At 54.3% G+C, this 19012-nt stretch overlaps 9 protein-coding genes across 9 annotated transcripts; 6 read left to right on the top strand and 3 right to left on the bottom strand.

Moving 5' to 3' along the window:
• Positions 1–993: 993 nt before the first annotated feature.
• Positions 994–1809, bottom strand: PODANS_4_760 (uncharacterized protein; the record flags this gene model as incomplete). The annotated part of the gene is made up of 1 exon (XM_001903637.1): positions 994–1809. One exon carries the CDS (start codon positions 1807–1809, stop codon positions 994–996), a length of 816 nt encoding a protein of 271 aa, XP_001903672.1.
• Positions 1810–2059: 250 nt separating this feature from the next.
• Positions 2060–2521, top strand: PODANS_4_758 (uncharacterized protein; the record flags this gene model as incomplete). The annotated part of the gene is made up of 2 exons (XM_001903636.1): positions 2060–2283; positions 2380–2521. The coding sequence occupies 2 exons, from the start codon at positions 2060–2062 to the stop codon at positions 2519–2521; spliced, it is 366 nt and encodes a 121-aa protein (XP_001903671.1).
• A 471-nt stretch (positions 2522–2992) lies between these two features.
• Positions 2993–3468, bottom strand: PODANS_4_755 (uncharacterized protein; the record flags this gene model as incomplete). The annotated part of the gene is made up of 4 exons (XM_001903635.1): positions 2993–3080; positions 3157–3187; positions 3261–3303; positions 3424–3468. 4 exons carry the CDS (start codon positions 3466–3468, stop codon positions 2993–2995), a joined length of 207 nt encoding a protein of 68 aa, XP_001903670.1.
• A 4582-nt stretch (positions 3469–8050) lies between these two features.
• PODANS_4_750 (uncharacterized protein) lies at positions 8051–9025 on the top strand (the record flags this gene model as incomplete). The annotated part of the gene is made up of 3 exons (XM_001903634.1): positions 8051–8137; positions 8188–8529; positions 8582–9025. The coding sequence occupies 3 exons, from the start codon at positions 8051–8053 to the stop codon at positions 9023–9025; spliced, it is 873 nt and encodes a 290-aa protein (XP_001903669.1).
• An 805-nt stretch (positions 9026–9830) lies between these two features.
• Positions 9831–10560, bottom strand: PODANS_4_740 (uncharacterized protein; the record flags this gene model as incomplete). Its single annotated transcript, XM_001903633.1, has 2 exons — positions 9831–9970; positions 10029–10560. Coding segments are annotated over 2 exons (672 nt in total), but the record flags the coding sequence as incomplete, so codon positions are not given.
• A 1384-nt stretch (positions 10561–11944) lies between these two features.
• On the top strand, positions 11945–13112 carry PODANS_4_730 (uncharacterized protein; the record flags this gene model as incomplete). Its single annotated transcript, XM_001903632.1, has 2 exons — positions 11945–12374; positions 12430–13112. 2 exons carry the CDS (start codon positions 11945–11947, stop codon positions 13110–13112), a joined length of 1113 nt encoding a protein of 370 aa, XP_001903667.1.
• A 1576-nt stretch (positions 13113–14688) lies between these two features.
• PODANS_4_720 (uncharacterized protein) lies at positions 14689–15567 on the top strand (the record flags this gene model as incomplete). Its single annotated transcript, XM_001903631.1, has 1 exon — positions 14689–15567. The coding sequence occupies one exon, from the start codon at positions 14689–14691 to the stop codon at positions 15565–15567; it is 879 nt and encodes a 292-aa protein (XP_001903666.1).
• Positions 15568–16496: 929 nt separating this feature from the next.
• On the top strand, positions 16497–17039 carry PODANS_4_710 (uncharacterized protein; the record flags this gene model as incomplete). The annotated part of the gene is made up of 1 exon (XM_001903630.1): positions 16497–17039. The coding sequence occupies one exon, from the start codon at positions 16497–16499 to the stop codon at positions 17037–17039; it is 543 nt and encodes a 180-aa protein (XP_001903665.1).
• A 647-nt stretch (positions 17040–17686) lies between these two features.
• Positions 17687–19006, top strand: PODANS_4_705 (uncharacterized protein; the record flags this gene model as incomplete). Its single annotated transcript, XM_001903629.1, has 2 exons — positions 17687–18311; positions 18420–19006. Coding segments are annotated over 2 exons (1212 nt in total), but the record flags the coding sequence as incomplete, so codon positions are not given.
• Between the last annotated feature and the right edge of the window lie 6 nt (positions 19007–19012).

Genomic DNA, 19012 nt, shown 5'->3' with positions numbered 1-19012 from the left:
GCCCGGCTGTAGTGCCGATCACCATGACGTCAAGGCGGATCCCCCTGAGAATGCCGGAGTGGACCCCCGGAACTGATAGGGTCCTTCGGCCAGGGCAAAAACGTCCGATAATGAACAACAATGCCGGCCAACAGCACAGCAGGAAGCAGGGCAGCCGCGGTGATCCTCCGGCCGTGCTCTGCGTGCCTGCATCTTTTATCACGAGCGAAGCTCCTTGATTGGGTATTCTTCCCAAATCACTGTTGAGCCCGCTGCCGAGCCGGTGAACAACCAGTGACAGAGTGACAGTGTGCTGAGCACTGTGAGTTCTTTTGGATGCCGTGGCTGCCCAGCATGTGAAAACATTGGGGAAGAAGCTACCCGTCGATCGATGTAGGCCGGGCTGGATGAGGCGAGATCAGTAAGAAAACTACCTGGAACCGGTGATGAAGGTTGTGTTGAACCAAGGCAACTGCAGTGAAGATAATGCAGTCACGCAGTTTGACCTCAACACCACTCCTTCCGTTCTCATCATCATGAGTTCACTCCGGCAATACGTCTCCCTTCCGCGACTGGTTGCCGCGGCCTCTATCCGAACGGTGGTGTAGTTTTCTAGCCTGTTTCTGAGCTTGATCGAGGGATCTTAGCTGCAGATTTGGCCGATTCCAACACCATGGCACCATGGGTCCTAAGGGAGCCGCGAGTCAACTCAGGCCATATCCGCCGTTGGGCCTCCAGTCCCTCACTTCCCTCTCTCTTGGGTAGGAAGATATGTGACTGGTGGGTCTCTCTGTCGAGAAAGCGGCTCCACCGGCGGGTGTCGTCCAGCTGGTGAGAGCTGATATCAGATGGCCATCACATCGCTCCCTGATGCCAAATGGAACCTGTGAATCCTCCACGTGTTGTAACTTCCACCCTCAGGATTCGCGCGCCGTAAATTCGATATCGAACGCATAAAGACGCTGTGGACTCCGTGGAACCCCGATCAACCACCGTCCGTCCCCGTACCCGTATTTACGGAGCCTCTCCGCCAAAGGAAAATCCTCCCCGTGGGGAACTCCCAACCCAACCCATCTGCTCAACCGCTTGTTGCCGCTTCTCCCGATCTCTCGATGCCTGTTCCACACTCAACTCCCCAAACCCAGGCACCTCGGCCCTCTCCACCCTGAGCCACCCCCTCCGTCCGGCCGTCACCGCGACTTGGGCGGAGACGGCCTTTGGCAGGCCTCCAACGGGGTTGAAGCCGCCTCCGATGAGCACCGTGCCCCACCACTGCCGTCCCCGGCTCCGGTGGGCTCCGTAGAGCATGTACTCCTCCATGGTGGTGAGACAGGCCGAAACAAATCGAGCAGGTGGCTGCTGTTCCCAGTTTCCCTTCTTCGGCTGCAGGATGTGAATGTGTTCCAAGTCGCTTCTCTCTACCCTCGCCCGCTTTGTCGCTGTTTTTTCGTTGTCTTGCAATGATGATACCTGCCCAGCAAGCGGAGCAGCCAACACCCTCAAGGGATCGAATCTTCCTTCCAAGTCAACCACCACCACCGCCTTGTCCCACGGGCTCGCGATGAGCGTCGCAATCAGCACGTAAACCAGCTCGTAATACCGCCCGGAAACCGCCAGTGGTGCTGACCCAGTCGCTCGAAAGTTGCGTTGCACAAGGTCATTGAGAGCCTCAATCGGAAATGTCTTGGGCCCATATTGTGCATCCTCCTCCTTCTTGACACTCACAGCGTCGTTGGGGCCGATGATGGCGTCGTTGTGGCCGCCGGTGCAGGCAGCGGCTCGAAAGCCCGTGCGAAAAGCGGCAAGAACCTGAAATGAAATCCATCCCATCAATTAGCCTCCACCACTACCACCACCACCACCACCCCCCATCATCATCACCACCATCCATCAAACACAAAACACAAACCACAAACCAAACTCACCTCATCCAACGCCATCTCCTCAATCTCGTCCAGCAACCTCCTCCCCGCCGCCTCAGTCGCATTCATTTTGTTCTTGTTACCCTACTGTCTCCCCAATTTTGCGTGCTCCAAAGGGTCAGGCAGACAAGAGTCCCAAAAGAAAAAAAAGGAAAAAAATGGCCCCGCACGTCCAAACCTTCCCCTCCTCCCAGCTCCCCTCCCACATCCACCACCTCCCCAACAGCTCCCACCGCGCCCGCAAGACCCCCAGCGGGAAACCGACCGACCTCTCCCGCGACTGCGACCTCTTCTCGTTTGTGCAGTACGACTGCCAGATCGCCCGCCCCAACGAGGCCAACTGCCCCGTCGTGTGCACGCCCGTCAAGCGCTTTTTCAGGGTGTAAGTTTTTCTTTCTTTTCTTTTGAGAATGGAGGGGAGACAGTTGCAGTTTGTAGTTGACTTTTTGCCTTGTCTTGTTGCCCACGTGTGGTGTAGATGCCCGATGAAGAACGGTGGCACTTTTACAGCCGAGACGACAAGTTGGGAGTGTCTGAATGCTCTGAGCAAGGGGGCGGGCGGCGATGCCGCCGCTGGAGGGACGCAATTGGAGGTGGGTGCGCAAACAGCAAAGAGATAGCCGAGGTGGTAGAGATTTGATGCAAAAGATTAAGTATGGCTCCTCTACGCAATGGACGTGAATGTCCCACGATCACGCAGCACATGCCGGCAAACATATCACCGCCACATCCCAGCCTGTCACGAACCTGTCCGGCGCTCCTCTCTCATCACCGCGGGGTTGATCCTAGTCCATACACCAAGCTTAGCACCAGGAGCTCTGGAAGCTCCTCCATCGCCAAAGCGACCCAAGTAAGCTCTCGTCTTCCCACCCACTTCACCCAGCAGCCAAAGCAAAACATAAATTCCCAACCCCATAAAACCGAACTTGTGTCGTCCATTTGATCCCCTGTCTGTCTATAACGGATATGATACACTCGCCCATCCATCTCCAGGTCATGCCCGCCAGCCACACCATAAGCACAGCACAGCACAGCAGCAATATGGCCCCCATCCCAAACCCTCTCAATTCACCACCATGTAGTCATATCCCTTAGTTGCCCTGTCTAGCAGCGCGAGCCTCCTCCAGCTTGCGGTAGTACGCATCACGAGCGTTGACCCGAGGCATGTGGTAGCCGTACCTATATTCCAATCCCCGAGATTAGCAAGCCCATTCCCAATTCCCCCCTTCAACAGCTCGAGAAAACAAAAACCTACCAAAAGGCATTGCCAAACACAAATCCGAGACCTGTTTTCCCCAAAACCCAGCCCGTCAGCCAAATCCAGGTCAAAAGAGAAAAGGGAGAAAAAAGAGAACATACCAAGCCCAATGCTCAAATCAAGGATCAAACCCCGGCGGAGCATCTGTATCAATTCCCCCCCCCTCCGGTTAGCCTGAATTCCCTTCTCTTCTTCTCCCCTCCCCAGCTTCAGTTTGTATCCTCCCCGGGACCCCCTCCAAATAAACCCTCAAGAAAAACCCACCCCAGTGATAGGCTTAAAAGCCGGAGCGACAGCAGCAGAGGCCATTGTTATTGTTGTTGTTGTTTTTTCGCCGATCGTTCAGATACGCCGTTTTCGGGTTTGCTTTTCTCTCGCTTGGAGAGAGTTTGGTTGTTGTTGTGGTTGTGGTTGTGGTTGTGTTGTTGTTGTTGTTGTTGCCCGCAGAGGCAGGTAAGCTTCGTTTCGGTCGGTTTCGGTGGTTGATGATGATTGATGACCTGATTTTCCCGTTTTCCTCCTCTCCTCTGCCCGCCCGAACCCGCTCGCGCTCGGCAAAAACACAAGACTTGGCAGAGGGTTGGACACGTGATCTTGTGAGGAGGGGAAGGGGGGAAAGGGTTAGGTAAGCGTGTTGTCATTGTTTGGTGGTGGAGCGGGCGGGCAGGTGTGGGGCAAGATAGGTGGTCATAGCTTTGGGAGCTGGGAGCTTGGGCGGACTGCCCTGGTGGGGGGATGAAGAGGATGTGAGAAAGAGACGGCATGGACTCGTGGATGGATGGATGCTTTTGTTGATGGGGGGAGTCAAAAGGCATTTTTGGCTCGGTTTCGAGATTGGAGGAGATATACACTAACTAAGTATTCATAATGTTTTGTTCTTATAACCCCAGGCCATACCATCACCATCTTGATCAGACACCAGAACTATGATGGCCTTTGCACAACCTAGAGTCTTGCCTTCCAAGTCTGTTCGAGCTTTTGAATACAAAAAAGGTAAAAAGGTCTAAAAACAGTCCCTTTCCCCCTTCAATTCCTCATCCCCTCCATCACCCTTTCCGCACCCAGCCACAATTGCAGCCCCATCCCAGGCTCCCCCATCGCCATTAGCCTCCTATACCCCCACCCTCTCCACAACCCTCCCAAAATACCTCACCCCATCCACGTGACTCTCCTCCCCAGTGGTTGTGAGTTGGCGGCTCAGTCGGGGGAGAAAAGAAGAGGGTTTACAAGTGGTGGATTGTGAGAGGCATTCTGAGTGGGACTTGATTGGTGGGTCATCTTGAAGTTGAGATGAAGAGAGTTGTGAGACGGTGAATTATGGCGGTTGAATGGCGGGTTCCAATAGGATGGCCGGTTTGTGCGGCCCCGAGGGCATGTTGAAGAGTGTATAAGTGAGGGTTCACCGCTCACTTATACTCTTGGTATGTTGTGATCGGGTGGCGTCGCAAGGTCGAGGTGAGAAAGCTGCCGACTCCATAATATCGGCAATAGAATTGACAATACCGAAGCACAAGAGTCAGCTCTGATAATGGATGGCTGACCGGCCTGGGACATGCCAGGATGTAGTACGGGTCAGCTTGCAAATGTGGACTATACAGATATAGCAACGCACCCACCTCCAAAGACAGAACGACCACAGTGTCTGCCACGTATCCCAGTGTCATAAGTACTTTGTCCAGGTGGCTTTTGGTGGACTGCCTTGTCATATCAGCGAGGCTGTAACCACAGCGAAATATCTCCGTGACAACCAGCAACTGCCCGTGAAGGCTTTGGGACCCCGATCATTCGGACAATGTTGTGAGATGTACAGGACAGGGCGCTTTGCCAACTAGATAGAGTTGTAGTTGGAAGTTGCCAAATTCTGACCCAGCTTGAATTCAGGCTCGGAAGTGCAACCGGAGTCACACCAAGGCCATCACGATAACACAAGGAGAGAACGACGATCCAGCCTTATTACGTGGCTCGTGGCACTGGGAGAGATGTCTCACTCCAAAGTAGCACATCTTCAAACTGTCTCGGTTCCTTCAGCTCATTTCCCCTGAAATAGGTAGCCACGCTATGCGTCAAAAAGGGGATGCTACTACACGGAGGAGGGCCTTGAAAGATGTTGATAGGTCTCTGAAGAAAACACAGAGATAGGCCGAGGAGATGCTCCTAAAGCTGTTGCCATGTGGAAGAATAACATGCTGCCGTTGGCACCGCCAACTTGCTGGTACCTTAGTCCTTCAGGCATGCATTGCGGAAGCCTGCCAGGATTCACCACAAGTTCTTCTGAAGGATCATCCGGCGATGTGATGACCAACTCTGACCGTCCGTCAGACGGATGAAAGATTATGCTCCCAACAACCAACCCACAAACATCTCCTCGGTTCAACAGCCACTTCCAGCAAAGGCTCCAAACCGAACCTCCCCCTTTCCATCCCACGCCATACATCTTACTGGAGACGTTCATCGGGGAATCTCATCGCAACCGGCTGGTACTCTGCCATTCCAGCGGAGACCAACGATCAGACGAAGATCTCAGGGGCACAGCCAGCAGCAGCAGCAGCAGCAGCAGCACAAAGAAACAGAAGCGGGGTACAAGGTGTGTTCAGGTCCCTGTACATAGTACAAAGTTTCCCATCTTTGTATCACCCGAACAGACCCAACCACCAGGGCCGGCGCATTGAAGTGCAATTTCCCTCTCTTGTAGCAGCACCGTGGCGCAGGCATGATGAGACCGCGGTAGCGACCCATACATAGATCCATACACCCATGACGACATGCCGCGATTGTGAGGGTTTTTATACGAAGTAAGAAGTGTCCCATTCATATCCGTAAAATCTTGTGAATGCCTTCCCGAGGCGGCAGCTCGTCCAAGACAATCGGCTCTTTTTCCAAACGGCTCAGGGTGAAATCACGTTTAAAGCGGCGGGAACGAAGATCAATGGTACTGGCAATCTGATGTTCCTGGTTTTCCATTCTGGAGTCCTCTCGGGACCTGCAGGTTCGGCTAGGGCATGGAAGAGATCGGCATGCCGAGGGACTGGAGTGGCGCGTGTAAGAGAGAAGAGAGTTTCTCAGCGCCCAGTGCCATGTCTCTGCTTGTGACGAGGGACCGGAGTTGCTGTTTGGTGGACAAATCTGACGCCGTCGTAGTCTTCCAAGACACCCGGCCGGCAGATAATCCACAGAGTTTCTGAAACAGACGGATGAGCGTTTTTCTGCGGCGCGCATTGCTTGTTTCTCACTGCCCCTCACGGCGTGGTCAGGGGTCACTCCCTACAGCTGGATAATCGACGTTCAAAAGCTGACGAGTATGAGGGAAAAAATCTGGGGGACCGGACAAAGTAAAGAAAAAGATGAGAACAGCTCACTCTGTGCTTCAAACAGTGGGGCGCATCATGATTTCTGAGGGAAAAGATGCCCAGGCCAGGTTGTGAGGTTCTGAAACAGCTACTGCGGGACTGGCGATTGTGGTTATTTAGCGCTGGCCGAACCGAGCAGGTGTGCTTGGGGCTGCCATGGCACCAACGCCAACTGCCAACCGTTATGCCAGTGATGGTGGAGATGTAGAGATCCAGACAATACCTATCTGTATCTGTTAAAAATTAAACTAAATTAAATAAAAATTGAAAAAAAGGCGACCTGTGGAATATAGTGTAGGGTATTTTTGGTGGGCGGCTGTCAACTGGGCCAACGGGCGTGAGGTGACAGAATTTCTGGAACTCGATTAAGGTAGCTGATCCTTGTTCAAGCGTCAAATTAAGACATGGGTCTTGATTCGTCGAACCAAGCTCCAGCGATGGCTGGTGAGGGAAGGCAGGCCAACCCTTGTGAGGATCACATCACCTGCACCAGAAACTTGGGAATTGATTTGATGAGATGGCATCTGCGAATACTGGTGACCGCCTCTGTTTGGCATTGACGGACACCCAACTTCAGATGACCTCACCCTTCAGCATGAGAACACTTGGTTTGCAAATGTGGCTGTCATGCCGAGCTTGATCAAGAACTAACGGATCTTTCAGCGGCGGGATCAGCCGTCATGCCGACAGGACTGTCAGCAACGTTGCTGTTGTTCCGCAGGCTGCATCGCTATATCGGGACCGATACGTGTGCAGCCGGCAGTCAAGATCGGGGCGCAGGTTCTACGTCGGGCGGGTGTTGATGCAGGGGAACTGTGTGCGCCTCAAACAGCAACAAGAAAAGCGATGTTTGGATATTTTATTATCTTTGGCTAGCTGTGGAATAGAAAAACGCAAGAAGTTGATGATGGCTGCCTTCCGGCTGTGGCTGATGCTTGGCAGGGGTTGCGGCGCTCTTGAGCAGGGATCCCAGACACACGGCCGTCTTCTTGACCCCAGATCCCGGGGCGCAACCGGGGGTACGTACCGCCGAACAGGAAAGGCCCCAAAACCACCCAATCAGTCTGGGGATGGAACAATTCCAGTGATTCCTTCCTCCAGGGGGGGAGAACTTAACTCGCAAAGGTCCCTCGGAGCCCACACCAGCTGACCTCCGCCCTTCTCTGCTTCCGCATCTCCTCACGGAGTCGACTGATCTTCACCTTCACCTACACTCATTGATATACCAGACACACCCAATTCGATTCTCACTCGGCCCGGCGATCACTCCTTCAGCGCTGGTTTTTTCTTTTTTTTTTCTTTCTTCGTTTCCGCTTCCTTCCTCACCTCACTCGACACCACATCAAATCGGGAAGGGAAGGAATCAGCCTCACACTTCTGGACTTTATCAGGCCCACCCAGACCAAGACGCACAGCTCTGCATTCCTCGGACACCCCCGATAGCTTATGATTGAGGCGCCACCTCCTCATCTGCCACTTCTCGACGACACCATCGACCTCTCCCATCCAGTTCCTCATCACAGACACAGCAACATCCCACCACCATGTTGACCCTCCGGTCTTTGGCCCTGCTCTCGGCAGCCAGCGGCCTCGCCCTCGCTCTGGACATTGGCACCCTGGACCCTTGTGCTGTAAGTCGACAACAGGCAGTATGAGAGGGCCATGACTGACAGTATGATAGCACAACTGTCTCCTGACAGCCCCAACTTATGACTGCCCAGCATCCCAATATGCCTGCTTGTGCCCCAAGGTTGACTGGGGAATTGCTATCAAAAACTGCGTGCGGGATTCAGGAGCATGCGCTGCCGACTATGAACCCGCGCTTATGACAGCGCTCAGTGCCGGCTGCTCAGCTGTCGGTGCGCCTTTCCCTGCTGGAGACATTCCCGCCGACCCTCCTGCCGAGACTCCAGCTCCCGAGCCCACGCCAGCCGAGCCAACGACCGACGTGCCTGCTGCTGCCGAGCCCACCTCCACAGAAACCCCTACAGAAAATCCGGATGGAGAGGCGACATCGACTGCTGTAGGTTCGTTGGCTTCCGAGATGAGAATTCTGTACTGACAATGCCACCCAGGTTGAGTCCAGCCCAACCGCCGAATCCACAGCCGAGGTCACCAGCACTCCTACCGAAGCCCCCAGCAAGTCGTCTTCTGCAGGCGAAGCGGAAGAGACTAGCGAAACCCCCGAGGACGAAGGTGCGCCTGCCGGTCTCCCCGAAGCCGCCAAGATTGGCATTGGTGTCGGTGTCGGCGCCGCTGTTCTCGCCCTCATCGGAGTGGGAGTTTGCATCTTCCTCCGCAACCGCCACGTTGACAAGAAGTCAAACGACTCCGCCGGAGCTGACCGATACAAGATTTCGCCTCCGATGCCGAGCCGGGAGCAGAACCCTTACAACCACGGCAACAACAGCTCCGACTACGACATTGGCGCCAACGAGCTGGAGATTAAGAGCTATCGGTATGATGACATGACGGAGGGGAAGCAGCCCAAGCCAATGGAACCAAGACAAATGGTGTAAATATTGTCGAAAAAAAATGGTTCAGTTGGGTTGATTCCTTCGTGGTTTTTTTTATAAAAAAAAAGCGGGAGCGTGGGAACAAGAAAATATGTCATCGATATCGTCAGCCGGACTGCACAGAACATACAATTGACATGGAACGGGATCTTTTTTTTTGTCAGGAGGCCTTACCTGACTGAGCAAACCAATGAAAGGGGAGGGGGGGGGAGAGGAAAAATCAAGGTTTTTATGGGAGGGCGAAAGATTTATCGTCAGCGCAGCGCTCACAGTGAAAAAAGAGAAAATTACATCAAACAAAGTACCCCTAGGCTTGCGTTGTTCCGGCTGATGGACATTGGTGTAACTGATGTGGATGAAACTCCCAAAGGAGAGCATTGTTTAAAGGGGTGGAAGTCCTGAGTCAGGGGAACAATACACAGAGAAGACCGGGTGGTGGTTGGTTTGGTCTCAAGGCTGTCTTTTGACTCCCCTTTTTGTTCTTGTTATTTATTTTATGATTACCACGGCCGGGCTTTTTTTTCCCTTTGCTGCTTTGTACATAGTTACCAGAGATTTATGAAGTGAAATAAACCTGCTATTTTTGAGGTCAGCCACGAGTGTCTTTCGCAAACTTCTGTAGCTGCTTTAATGAAAGATTACATCCATAGCTGACATACACCGAGTTGCCTGACCCATGCCGAGAGATGGTCTCTCATGAGAAGTTTGGCTTTGACGGACTGGAAAAAGAAATACACGTTTGGTTTCATATTGTACATGTTACATAGCTACTCCTCTTCTCTCTCTCTCTCTTTCCCCTTCTTGGTATTTACCAAGAGTAATGCGCCCTCTGGGCGGTAATCGGCCTGTCAGGCAGGTGAACCCAAGGCCCTTGCTTTTTCCTCCTGTGCTCCCTCTCCTGGTGCTCCCGCACGAGCGTCTTGTGTTCCTTGAGAACGACACTGAGACCTATTCCCACGTTAGAACCATGCATTCACAGCACCAACAAGGCAGGGCAAAAACTCACTGGTAGAAGGCGACTCCTTCAAAAACATCCTCCCCCTGGCCCGATAATCCGGGTTCTTGGCCCTCACGGGGCCCTTGTTGACCCACGCCTCGGCAACATACATCTTTGACCGATCCCCCACCGTCATCCACTTGCCGTCCTTTCTCTGAATCTCCATCTTGCCCTCCTGTCCCTGTCCCAGACCCATCCCCCTCTCGGCAATGGCCAAATCGCGCGCCATCTTGAGCTGGGTGGTCACCTCGGCAGCCATCTTCTTCTTGGAAAACTTCATCTGCACCAGCGCATCCTCCACGTTCTTCCCCTGGATCTGCCTGGCCAGGTGGACAAGCTTCTTGACAGAGGTGGGCAGCCAGGGGGACTTGGAATGGAGGCTGCGCTCCGTCCTCGCGATGCGGGCGAGCCGCGGCTCGAGGCTGTAGGCGTCGGTGCCGTTTTTCACCTGGCGGATGGCGATCTTGCGTTCCCAGCGGACGCGGGCTTGCGGGTCCGGGTCGACGCTGCGGGCGAGGGCTTCTTTTACCAGGGAGCCGCCTAGGCGGGTGAAGGTCTTTGGCTGGGCGGCTTTTTGGTTGGCGGTGAGGGGCCCGCTGGTGGCGGAGGATTTCTGGTCGCCTGAGAGGACGGCGGCTTCCTTTTCGGTGACGGCTTGCTGTTGGGGGGCGACTTCGTCTTCGAAGATGGCAGGGGCTTCGGAGCGGGATTGGAGTTTGGAGATGAGGGACTTGCGGGCTTCGGCGGTGCCGGTGGTGATGGCGTCTTTGAGGTTGGTGGGGGAGGAGGGTTCCTTTTTGGACCAGAACCAGGGGCGGGAGGGGGATGTTGAGAGGGAGCGGGAGGGCTGTTGGAGGGCGAGGGTGGTGGTCGTGGGGGAGGTGGCTGTTGGTTTGTTAGTCAACCAGAGGAGGAACGGGACGGGGAAAGGGAGGACGGACCTCCCCGGACGAGCCGCCGCGTTGGCATGCTGAGGCTCATGGCGGCAATGGGGTGGGCATGGACTGGCGGCGGTCGTCGTCGTCGTCGTCGTCGTCGCTGCAAGGTGGGACGTTGAATTGGAGGTTCAAAAAATCTCGGTCGGCAAATTCCGGGGGAGGTGGGGCTGGTCCTGATTGGGTCACACCGTCAACAACTTCCCCCAACTTTGGTCCGATTCTCCTTCCATGTCTTCTGCAAGGAACCACAATTATTTGCTCCAACTTCTCATCCCAGCTTTGGATTGGTGCTTTTCTTGATGGTGATGTTATTGCTGTTGTGTCTGGTTTTGAGGCTTCAAGTGAGCCGGGCTGCCACAGGCTGCATAGTTGCTCAACAGGAGACGTGAAGTTCTCACACCAACACCAAGGAAATTGTTTGGTGGAACAGCTAGGTAAAGAGGGAGCTGGCAAGTGCAGTCCCCCAGGGCGGGCTCAAAGTGATGGATATCTCTCTTCTGAAGCCCACAAATATGGCTTCCATGTGATCCTTTAGCTCACCGGACAATAACGAGGAGCTGAGGTTGATCGGTCCATAAGTCATCTGCCAGGCTGACCAGCAACACCGAGAACACACGACGGGTCATAAGTGATACAGGTCAGACCAGACCTCATGAAATTGCATGATGGCATGAAGGGCGGGATTTCTGTGCTCTCCTGTGTATTGCGAGCATGGGCAACCACTGGGTTTCTTCCTCTGCTGGCCTCGGCCTGCTCCAGCGAGTCTGGTGGGCACTCTGCCCGCAACCTCTGCGCAGTGGTTGCCAAAGCAAGTCTGTGTTGAAGGCGAGAGCCTCGTCGTCCTGTTTTTAATCCGCAACTAGGGTACCAATCTCGGCACCACAGTTTCCATCAAACAGTATCGACCACACTATCGACTGGCCACTAGTTGATGGCATACCCTCCTCTCCCCTAGCCATACCAACTCGACGACCCAATACGATCACCATGATTATGGCCACGCTGCCCCGGCAGCTTCTCTTCCTGCTTCTTCTCGTCATCTCGGTCAAAATTTCAATCTCGGCGGACTGCTACTACATGAACCGGGAGAAAACGACTGAACTTACGCGATGCAGCAACGATGCAAATCCCAAGATCGAGAGCACCCTGTGCTGTATGCCAGGGGACAGGTGCATGGTCAACTCGCTCTGCCTACGTGAGAAAAAGGACGGTGATAAGCACTACTACCGCGGCGGCTGCACCATCAAAGACTGGAAGGGAAAGAGTCTCTATGACTGCCCACCCATACTTTGCAAACCCGCTAGGGTAGCTGGAATGTACCCCTGCAATACTTCGAATCCGGACACAGGCTTTGTCTGTCAAGAGGCTTTTCCCGACGGTCCTCCTGACCATTGCGACAGCTCCGTAACCTTTGATGGTGAGTTGTCGAGCCCGAGTATCGTGTCCTGCTGTGCTAACCCTGACATTTGTAGGTGGCTTAGAGAACTTCCTCGGCACCGCCAGCCCACTGCCATCCCCGAGCACGTCAGTCAAAGATTCGACGTCCGCTTCGAAGTCCTCTGAGACTGAGGGCAAAGGTGATCCGGTAAAGACATCCCAGGACACGGCCGACACGTCCCTGGCTCATACAGCTACCCGACCGGCGCCGGACACCTCTGATGTCCCTGTCACCACAACCGTGGCTGAGCCGACCGGCACGTCTAATATCTCGGTTTCGACAGCTTCAGGAGAGTCGACGGCTTCAGTAGAGTCAACTGCTGCACCACCCCCACCCTCATCGGAAGAGCCCCAGCAGGACAACAGCGCCGTACCCGTCGGCGTTGGCATAGGAGTCGGTCTCGCAGTTACCATCGCGGGAGGGTTTCTCGTCTTCTTTTACATCCGCAAGCGACAGCGGGAAGCGCCCATCCGGGCCGAAACCCCTCCTCCGCTGGACCCCAGCATCCAAAAGCCAGACAACAACTACTACCCGTTTGCTCCTTACCCTTCAGCAACTCAGCAGGGTTCCCTGTCAAGCCGAAATGACGACTACTTCCGCCAGCCAAAAATACCAAATGTGATGGAAACTGCGGCTGCCTCTCAGCAGGACAATGTATACCCGGGTCAGCCTCGATACCAGCCACCCAAACGGACGTTCAGCCACGAGCTGCCGTGACGCGGCGGAAGAGCGGTGGGATTTTCATGCGGTATGACATGACGGGGGTCTTTGTGGTTTCACCAGGATTGTTTGGTGTAACAGGAACACGGCGTTCTGGACTTTTCTCTGATGATGGCTCGCGGTTATGCCGGAGTTAATCACATCCCTAGTAAAACATATTTTGAGTTGCTTAACCCGAAGAAAGAAAAACCGGGTTTGTGGCTTGCTGTGATGACCAATATCCCACATGCATCTTATGGGCGAAGCGTAATATATGGCTTGTTGGTTGGCTCTTGGAGTTAAAGTGGCTTGTCCTGTCATCGATATTTTAAACAAACAGGATGACAGTGTTCCGCCGAGACGTCGGTGAATCGGGGCTTGGCAACGGTGGCCATCGGCGCTCGCGCTTCCCAAGCTCCGGCTTATAGGCCGGACTTAGACCAATCGAGTTTGGTGTAGTTGGCGGGCGCCGGTGCGGCGGTGCTTTTTGTCACCGACGTCCAAGAGCCTGCCAGTACTTTCGTGGCTCCTTTTTCATGACCCTTTTTCCAAATCCAGACAAGCTGAGGCCCGGATGAGCGTGGACCGGACGGACGAGGTTGGATAGTTGTAGGTGTGAAGTTCCAACATGTCACCTAATGAAAAGAAGAAAACAATGCCCTCCCACAGCCCGACCGAGCTGTCATGAGATTAAGTGTCAGACCATCCCATCTCCCGTCCCAAGTGAATTTTTACTCTCTTTAGCTGGCGCCGCCGTCGAATGTTTCACAACGCCCACGTTGTCAACGGTTGAAGGTCACTCATCTGGTGTCAGTCAGTTGTTCCAGATTGATTGATCCGATTACATTGCAGATGACCGCCAGACCACCACTACTACTCCAGTTTCTACAGCTAGGCAACTGACATATATCACCTGCTGCAACTGCGACTCTACCATTTCGTTTCATCACATCACACCAGAACTGACAGAGCACACACCGCAGCACAGTTTACTGTACTTTTATTACACCCGCGACGTTAGCAAACATTAGCGTACGCTGTCATTTGCTACCACAGCATCAGGCAAGCTATATTGCTGTATCACGGGTGCGGTATCCGGTTTACGGCCTGACTGTCGACTTTCACCAGCTGTTTCCTCACTGGCCGACGATTCTTCTTTTATTAACACGAAAAAAAAAAAAAAAGTCGCCACTTGCGGCCCAAAGACAATTCCCGATAGGTTACGACTTTCCACATCCCGAGTACAAACACACAAACCACGCCGACCAAACCCTCACAAACAATGCCGCTGATACCCCTTCCACAACGACAAGTCGTCATGCCAACCACCCAACCATCTGTATGATTTCGCCCTTTCCCCTGCTACACTCCCACCAGCTAACCTATTCCTCAGCCCCCCGTCCCCCCAGCCCAGCTAGGCCTAACCCCCACGCCCCCCCTCGACATCCCCATCTCCTCCTCCCTCCTCCTCCTCTTCATCCTCGCCGCAACAACCCACATGACTATCTTCCAACTCAACCGCCGCCGCTCCCACAAGTTCCTCTTCTCCGCCCTCCTCTTCGGCTTCTGCATGGCCCGCATCGCCTCCCTCGTCATGCGCATCGTCTGGGCCACCCGCCCGACCAACACCGGCATCGCCCTGGCAGCCACCATCTTTGTCGCCGCCGGCGTCCTGCTGCTGTACATTGTCAACCTCGTCTTTGCGCAGCGGGTCTTGAGGGCATACAGGCCCCGGATAGGGTGGAACAAGACCCTCGGGTGGGCGTGGAAGGGATTGTTTGGGAGTGTGGTTGCTGTTTTGGTGATGGTTGTCACGGCTACTGTTGTCGGGATGATGAGTTCTGACCTTGGGGTCAGGCAAAAGACGAGGGAGGTGCAGCTTTTTGCGGGGGTGTATATGGCTGTGCTGGCGGTTTCACCGGTGGTGGTCGTTGCTGGGGCCGTGTTTTGGCCGGGCGGGGGCGGGAACAACAAGGTGGACAAGTTTGGGCAGGGGAGGATGAGGAGCAAGATTTTCTTGCTGGTGGGATCGTCGCTTTTGTTGACGTTGGGGGCGGCGTTTAGGGCGGGGATTGGGTTTGTGCCGAGGTTGGTGACGGATCCGGCTTGGTATCATTCCAAGCCGGCGTTTTACTGCTTCAACTTTGGGATTGAGTTGGTGGTGGTGTATGGGTATGCGGTGGCGAGGTTTGATAAGAGGTTCCATGTGCCGGATGGGAGTTCAGGGCCGGGGGATTATGGGAGGGGGCCGGTGGTGGTGAATAAGGAGGAGGAGGTTTTTGGGGGTGGGGATTCAGAGGGGCAGAGTCATGGAGGGGAGGGGGTGATGAATAATAGTCGGGGTCAGAGTCGGAGTAGGAGTCGGGGACGGGAAATGGTGGAGGGTGGTGCTGCTGCTGGGGAAAGGCCGGAGAGTTTGGTGTTCGTGGAGGCGGTGTTGCAGAACGGGCTTAAGAAGAAGGCTGTGGTTTAACAGTCAGCAGTGGTTGTCTTTTAGGGCTTCCAAGAGGAGGTGTATGACATGTGGGGGGCCTGTAACATAGACTCTCTTTTCTGTTATTTGTTGTGGGAATATGCGGGGGAAGATCTGTCACATCTGGGAGGTGTTCTGGCTAGATTTGCTTCGAGCGCAGCGAGTTATTTTCAGGGAGCGTGTTTGAGCATGTGCTTTTTAGGGCGCGCAGTCTTTCGAACAGATACCCGGCTTGGAAAAGCTTCTCGCAATTTGAATTTCAACTCTTGCGCTGTTCGACGGGGCTTCTCGTCGATGGCTACACTGACGCTCACACAACACATGAACTGTTCGAATGTGACTGTTGTGTAAATGTTGTGTGTCAGTCCATCTGCCAGGAACAGGTCTATTTTGAGCGAGTCGATGAGATCTGAACTTTGCACGTAATCAAGAACGGCATCGACCTGATCGAACTGTTACAAACACAATGAAGCCGTGCTGACAGGTGAGGCAAACACGCGGAAAATGTCGGAGTGGCCAATAACACCCAAGAAATTCTCCGGCCACGTCAGTGACAGCACGGGGAAGGGTGGCACAGACTCGGAGAAGAACCTGACCGAAAAGGTTCAGACCTGGTGACAATTTCTAGCATGCTACCGGTGGTACCGTCCTGGTCCGATGCGGTAGGTCACTTTGTGCAAGTCAGCGCTGGCCTAGAAATTGAAATAACATGTTGACGAAGATTCAAAATCCATGTGTATTCCCTGATGATATTTTGTTCCTTTTCCTGTTCTCTTTTCCTGACCTGCTTTTTACTTCGTGGTTGCTGTCGACAGTGGGTCTACCCCTGATTTTGCCCCTGATATTCAAAACAAAAAACACAACCGCCAAGCCTCCGATTTCAACAACAGCTTTTGGCTTCTGGAAGGGGAAAAGGAACGAAAAGCACAATGGGGGTTATCCGCCTTCGACACGGGATTTTCGCCAAGGCAGGGCTGGCGAACAATGAATCAGACGGCTGTGGTCGTCGAGGGACATTATGTCAACAACCCCAACATCACCATGATGAGACCATATTATCACGGCATGCGATACAACGAGTATACAAAAATCAGACCTCGGCATCGTCACTTACTGCAACAACACCAGCGCTACCGGTGGAGAGCACACAGATAACCCGCGAAACCAATGCGCTGTTCACTACAAACGGGGTGACGATAGCGGTGGGTTTGGATGCAATCTTTGGGTTGGCGCTGGTGATATTCTTGAGTGGGGTGATCTACCAATGGAAGAGAGCCCAGAGGCTTCGTGCGGAGCAAGAAGAACGAGATGGGGTGACGGATGGGGTGGAGGTTACTCCCGCGGTGTCGGTGTCGACGGTGTCGAAGGAGTCATCTCAGCTGTCCTCACAGATATCCGATGCGAGAGTAAAGGTCGTTGAGGAGCAGCGTGGTGATGAAAAAGGCGGGAGCAGCAAAGACCAAATGAAATAGGATGGCGCATTTGGGACAGTAGGAGGACGATGAACAAATCTCAACAAGAGTGCTTGGCGGAGATGAGCGACTGTGAATTGCAGCTGCTCCCACCTACGGTTCATCCCATCTCTGCGTGCTTGTTTATTGTGTGCGAGGTACCTTTTTGCTCACAGCGTGCCTGTTCAGGCGACTCTCACAATAGGCCAGTTCTGCTCTGCGACTTTCCTCTCACTACCTTACCTATTCAAACAAATTTTTGCCCACTGGTAATTATAGGCCTGCTCCCCCCACCTCTTCTCTGCCATTTACTTGTCGTCCGTTGCGACTTTGCACTTTCTTCTTTTTCTTCTTTTTCTCCAACCATCACACCGTTTTGCAACGCACCGCCACAGAATTCCTTTTCAAAGGTTCTGCAAACTCGACCACAACGTCTAGCACCGTCCGCAACTCACCGCCGCGTGGTTTGGTTACGGCCGTGGTACATAGCCAGAGCGGGCAAGGCTCATCATATACTTGACCACCTACTTTCGACCCTTCGTCCCTACACGGCTGAGGCCTGATCGCTGCAAGTCATTACATCGACCTTGTTGCTCAGGAATTGGCAATTCGATGCTGACCTCAATTTCGGCGGTTGAATTACCTGCAAGCCACCCACGAAACAAAAGATGGCCGTCTTCTCAAACATTTCCTCTTGTGAGGAATCCAACCCAGTCGCTCGCTTCAACCCAGCCCCGACATTTGCCAACGACCCGGCCCCCACGTTTGCCAACAATAACCACCCCAGTGACTCTGCTAAGAGGGTGTCAGAAACAGGCTGCTACTGGCCTGATGGCACGCCGGCTGATGGCACCGCAGCCTCGGGAGATTCAAGTAGCCTCGGGCCCTTCTATCCCTGTCTCGACTCTGGCAAAACATACTCGCCCAATGACTCAGTGGTCTGCTGTTCGTCGGGTGATATATGCTTCGGAGAGGCCAATCTGTGCGGTGTAGCAGACACAGACACAGGCGGCGAGGGAAACACCGCGGTGGCGGTAATGTATCGTGGGGGATGTACCGCGCAGCCAGGCGCGTGGGAAAAGGCACCCGGCTGTCCGCAGAAATGTCTTGATCATGCGAGGCCCTTCGCAAATGCAGTCAACGGCGTGGTCATGGTCATGTCGTGTGACAATTCAGATCGTGCCGACAACTTGACCTTGTTCTGCTCCAATGATGCCCTTGACCCTACCAAGTGCGATCACGATGGGGCCTCACTTGATGGATACGATATTGCTGAGGCTTGGGGTATGATGGGTAAGTGCGGCCGCGGTGGACTCTGTCTCTGACTTTGTGTCTTTTACCCCAAACATGTAGCCCGGTCTTTGCTAACCAGAGTGGCGAGAATAGCCTCAGAGACTCTAGAGATCCATGGAACCGCTCTCTCAACGGTCACCTCCATCCCCCTGGCCAAAACCTCAAGCACTTCAAGCACCTCGAGCACATCGAGCACGACCTCGACCATGGCCATGGGTACGCCGCCTACCAATGTGACGGCTCCCAACTCACCCAATACGACCACCATCATCCTCGCCGTCGGCATCCCGCTCGGGCTCCTCTTCTTCTTCGGCATGGTCGCCCTCACCTTTGTGTGCTACCGCCGCCGCCACGCCCCCGAGACCGAGCCCGAGCAAAAACGGAGCTCCTTCACAGTCCTCAGCGTCAACCAACCGAATACCAAGCCAACCGACACCAACTCCCTCGGCACAGTCCACTCAGAGCGCCACGCCATCCCGGGTCCCCTCTCCTCCAACCCCATCCTCCCCTTCTCCCCATCCGACGGCGACCTGACCACCCTAGCCGGCACCTCCACAATCCCGCAGCAATCCGTCCACACCTCCCCCCATCCCTTCCCCTCCAACAACACAATCCCCTACATCTCCCACCCCGACCCTCCCCCTCCCCCCGAATTTTTTTTACCCAACACGCTGCCCGGGGGGGGGGGGGGGGGGGGGGGG

This window comes from Podospora anserina, chromosome 4, assembly GCF_000226545.1.
Source record: "Podospora anserina S mat+ genomic DNA chromosome 4, supercontig 1".
NCBI classification, from domain to species: Eukaryota; Fungi; Ascomycota; class Sordariomycetes; order Sordariales; family Podosporaceae; genus Podospora; species Podospora anserina.
The sequence above is the reverse complement of the archived record's forward strand: the minus strand, read 5'-3'. Positions and strand labels throughout refer to the sequence as shown.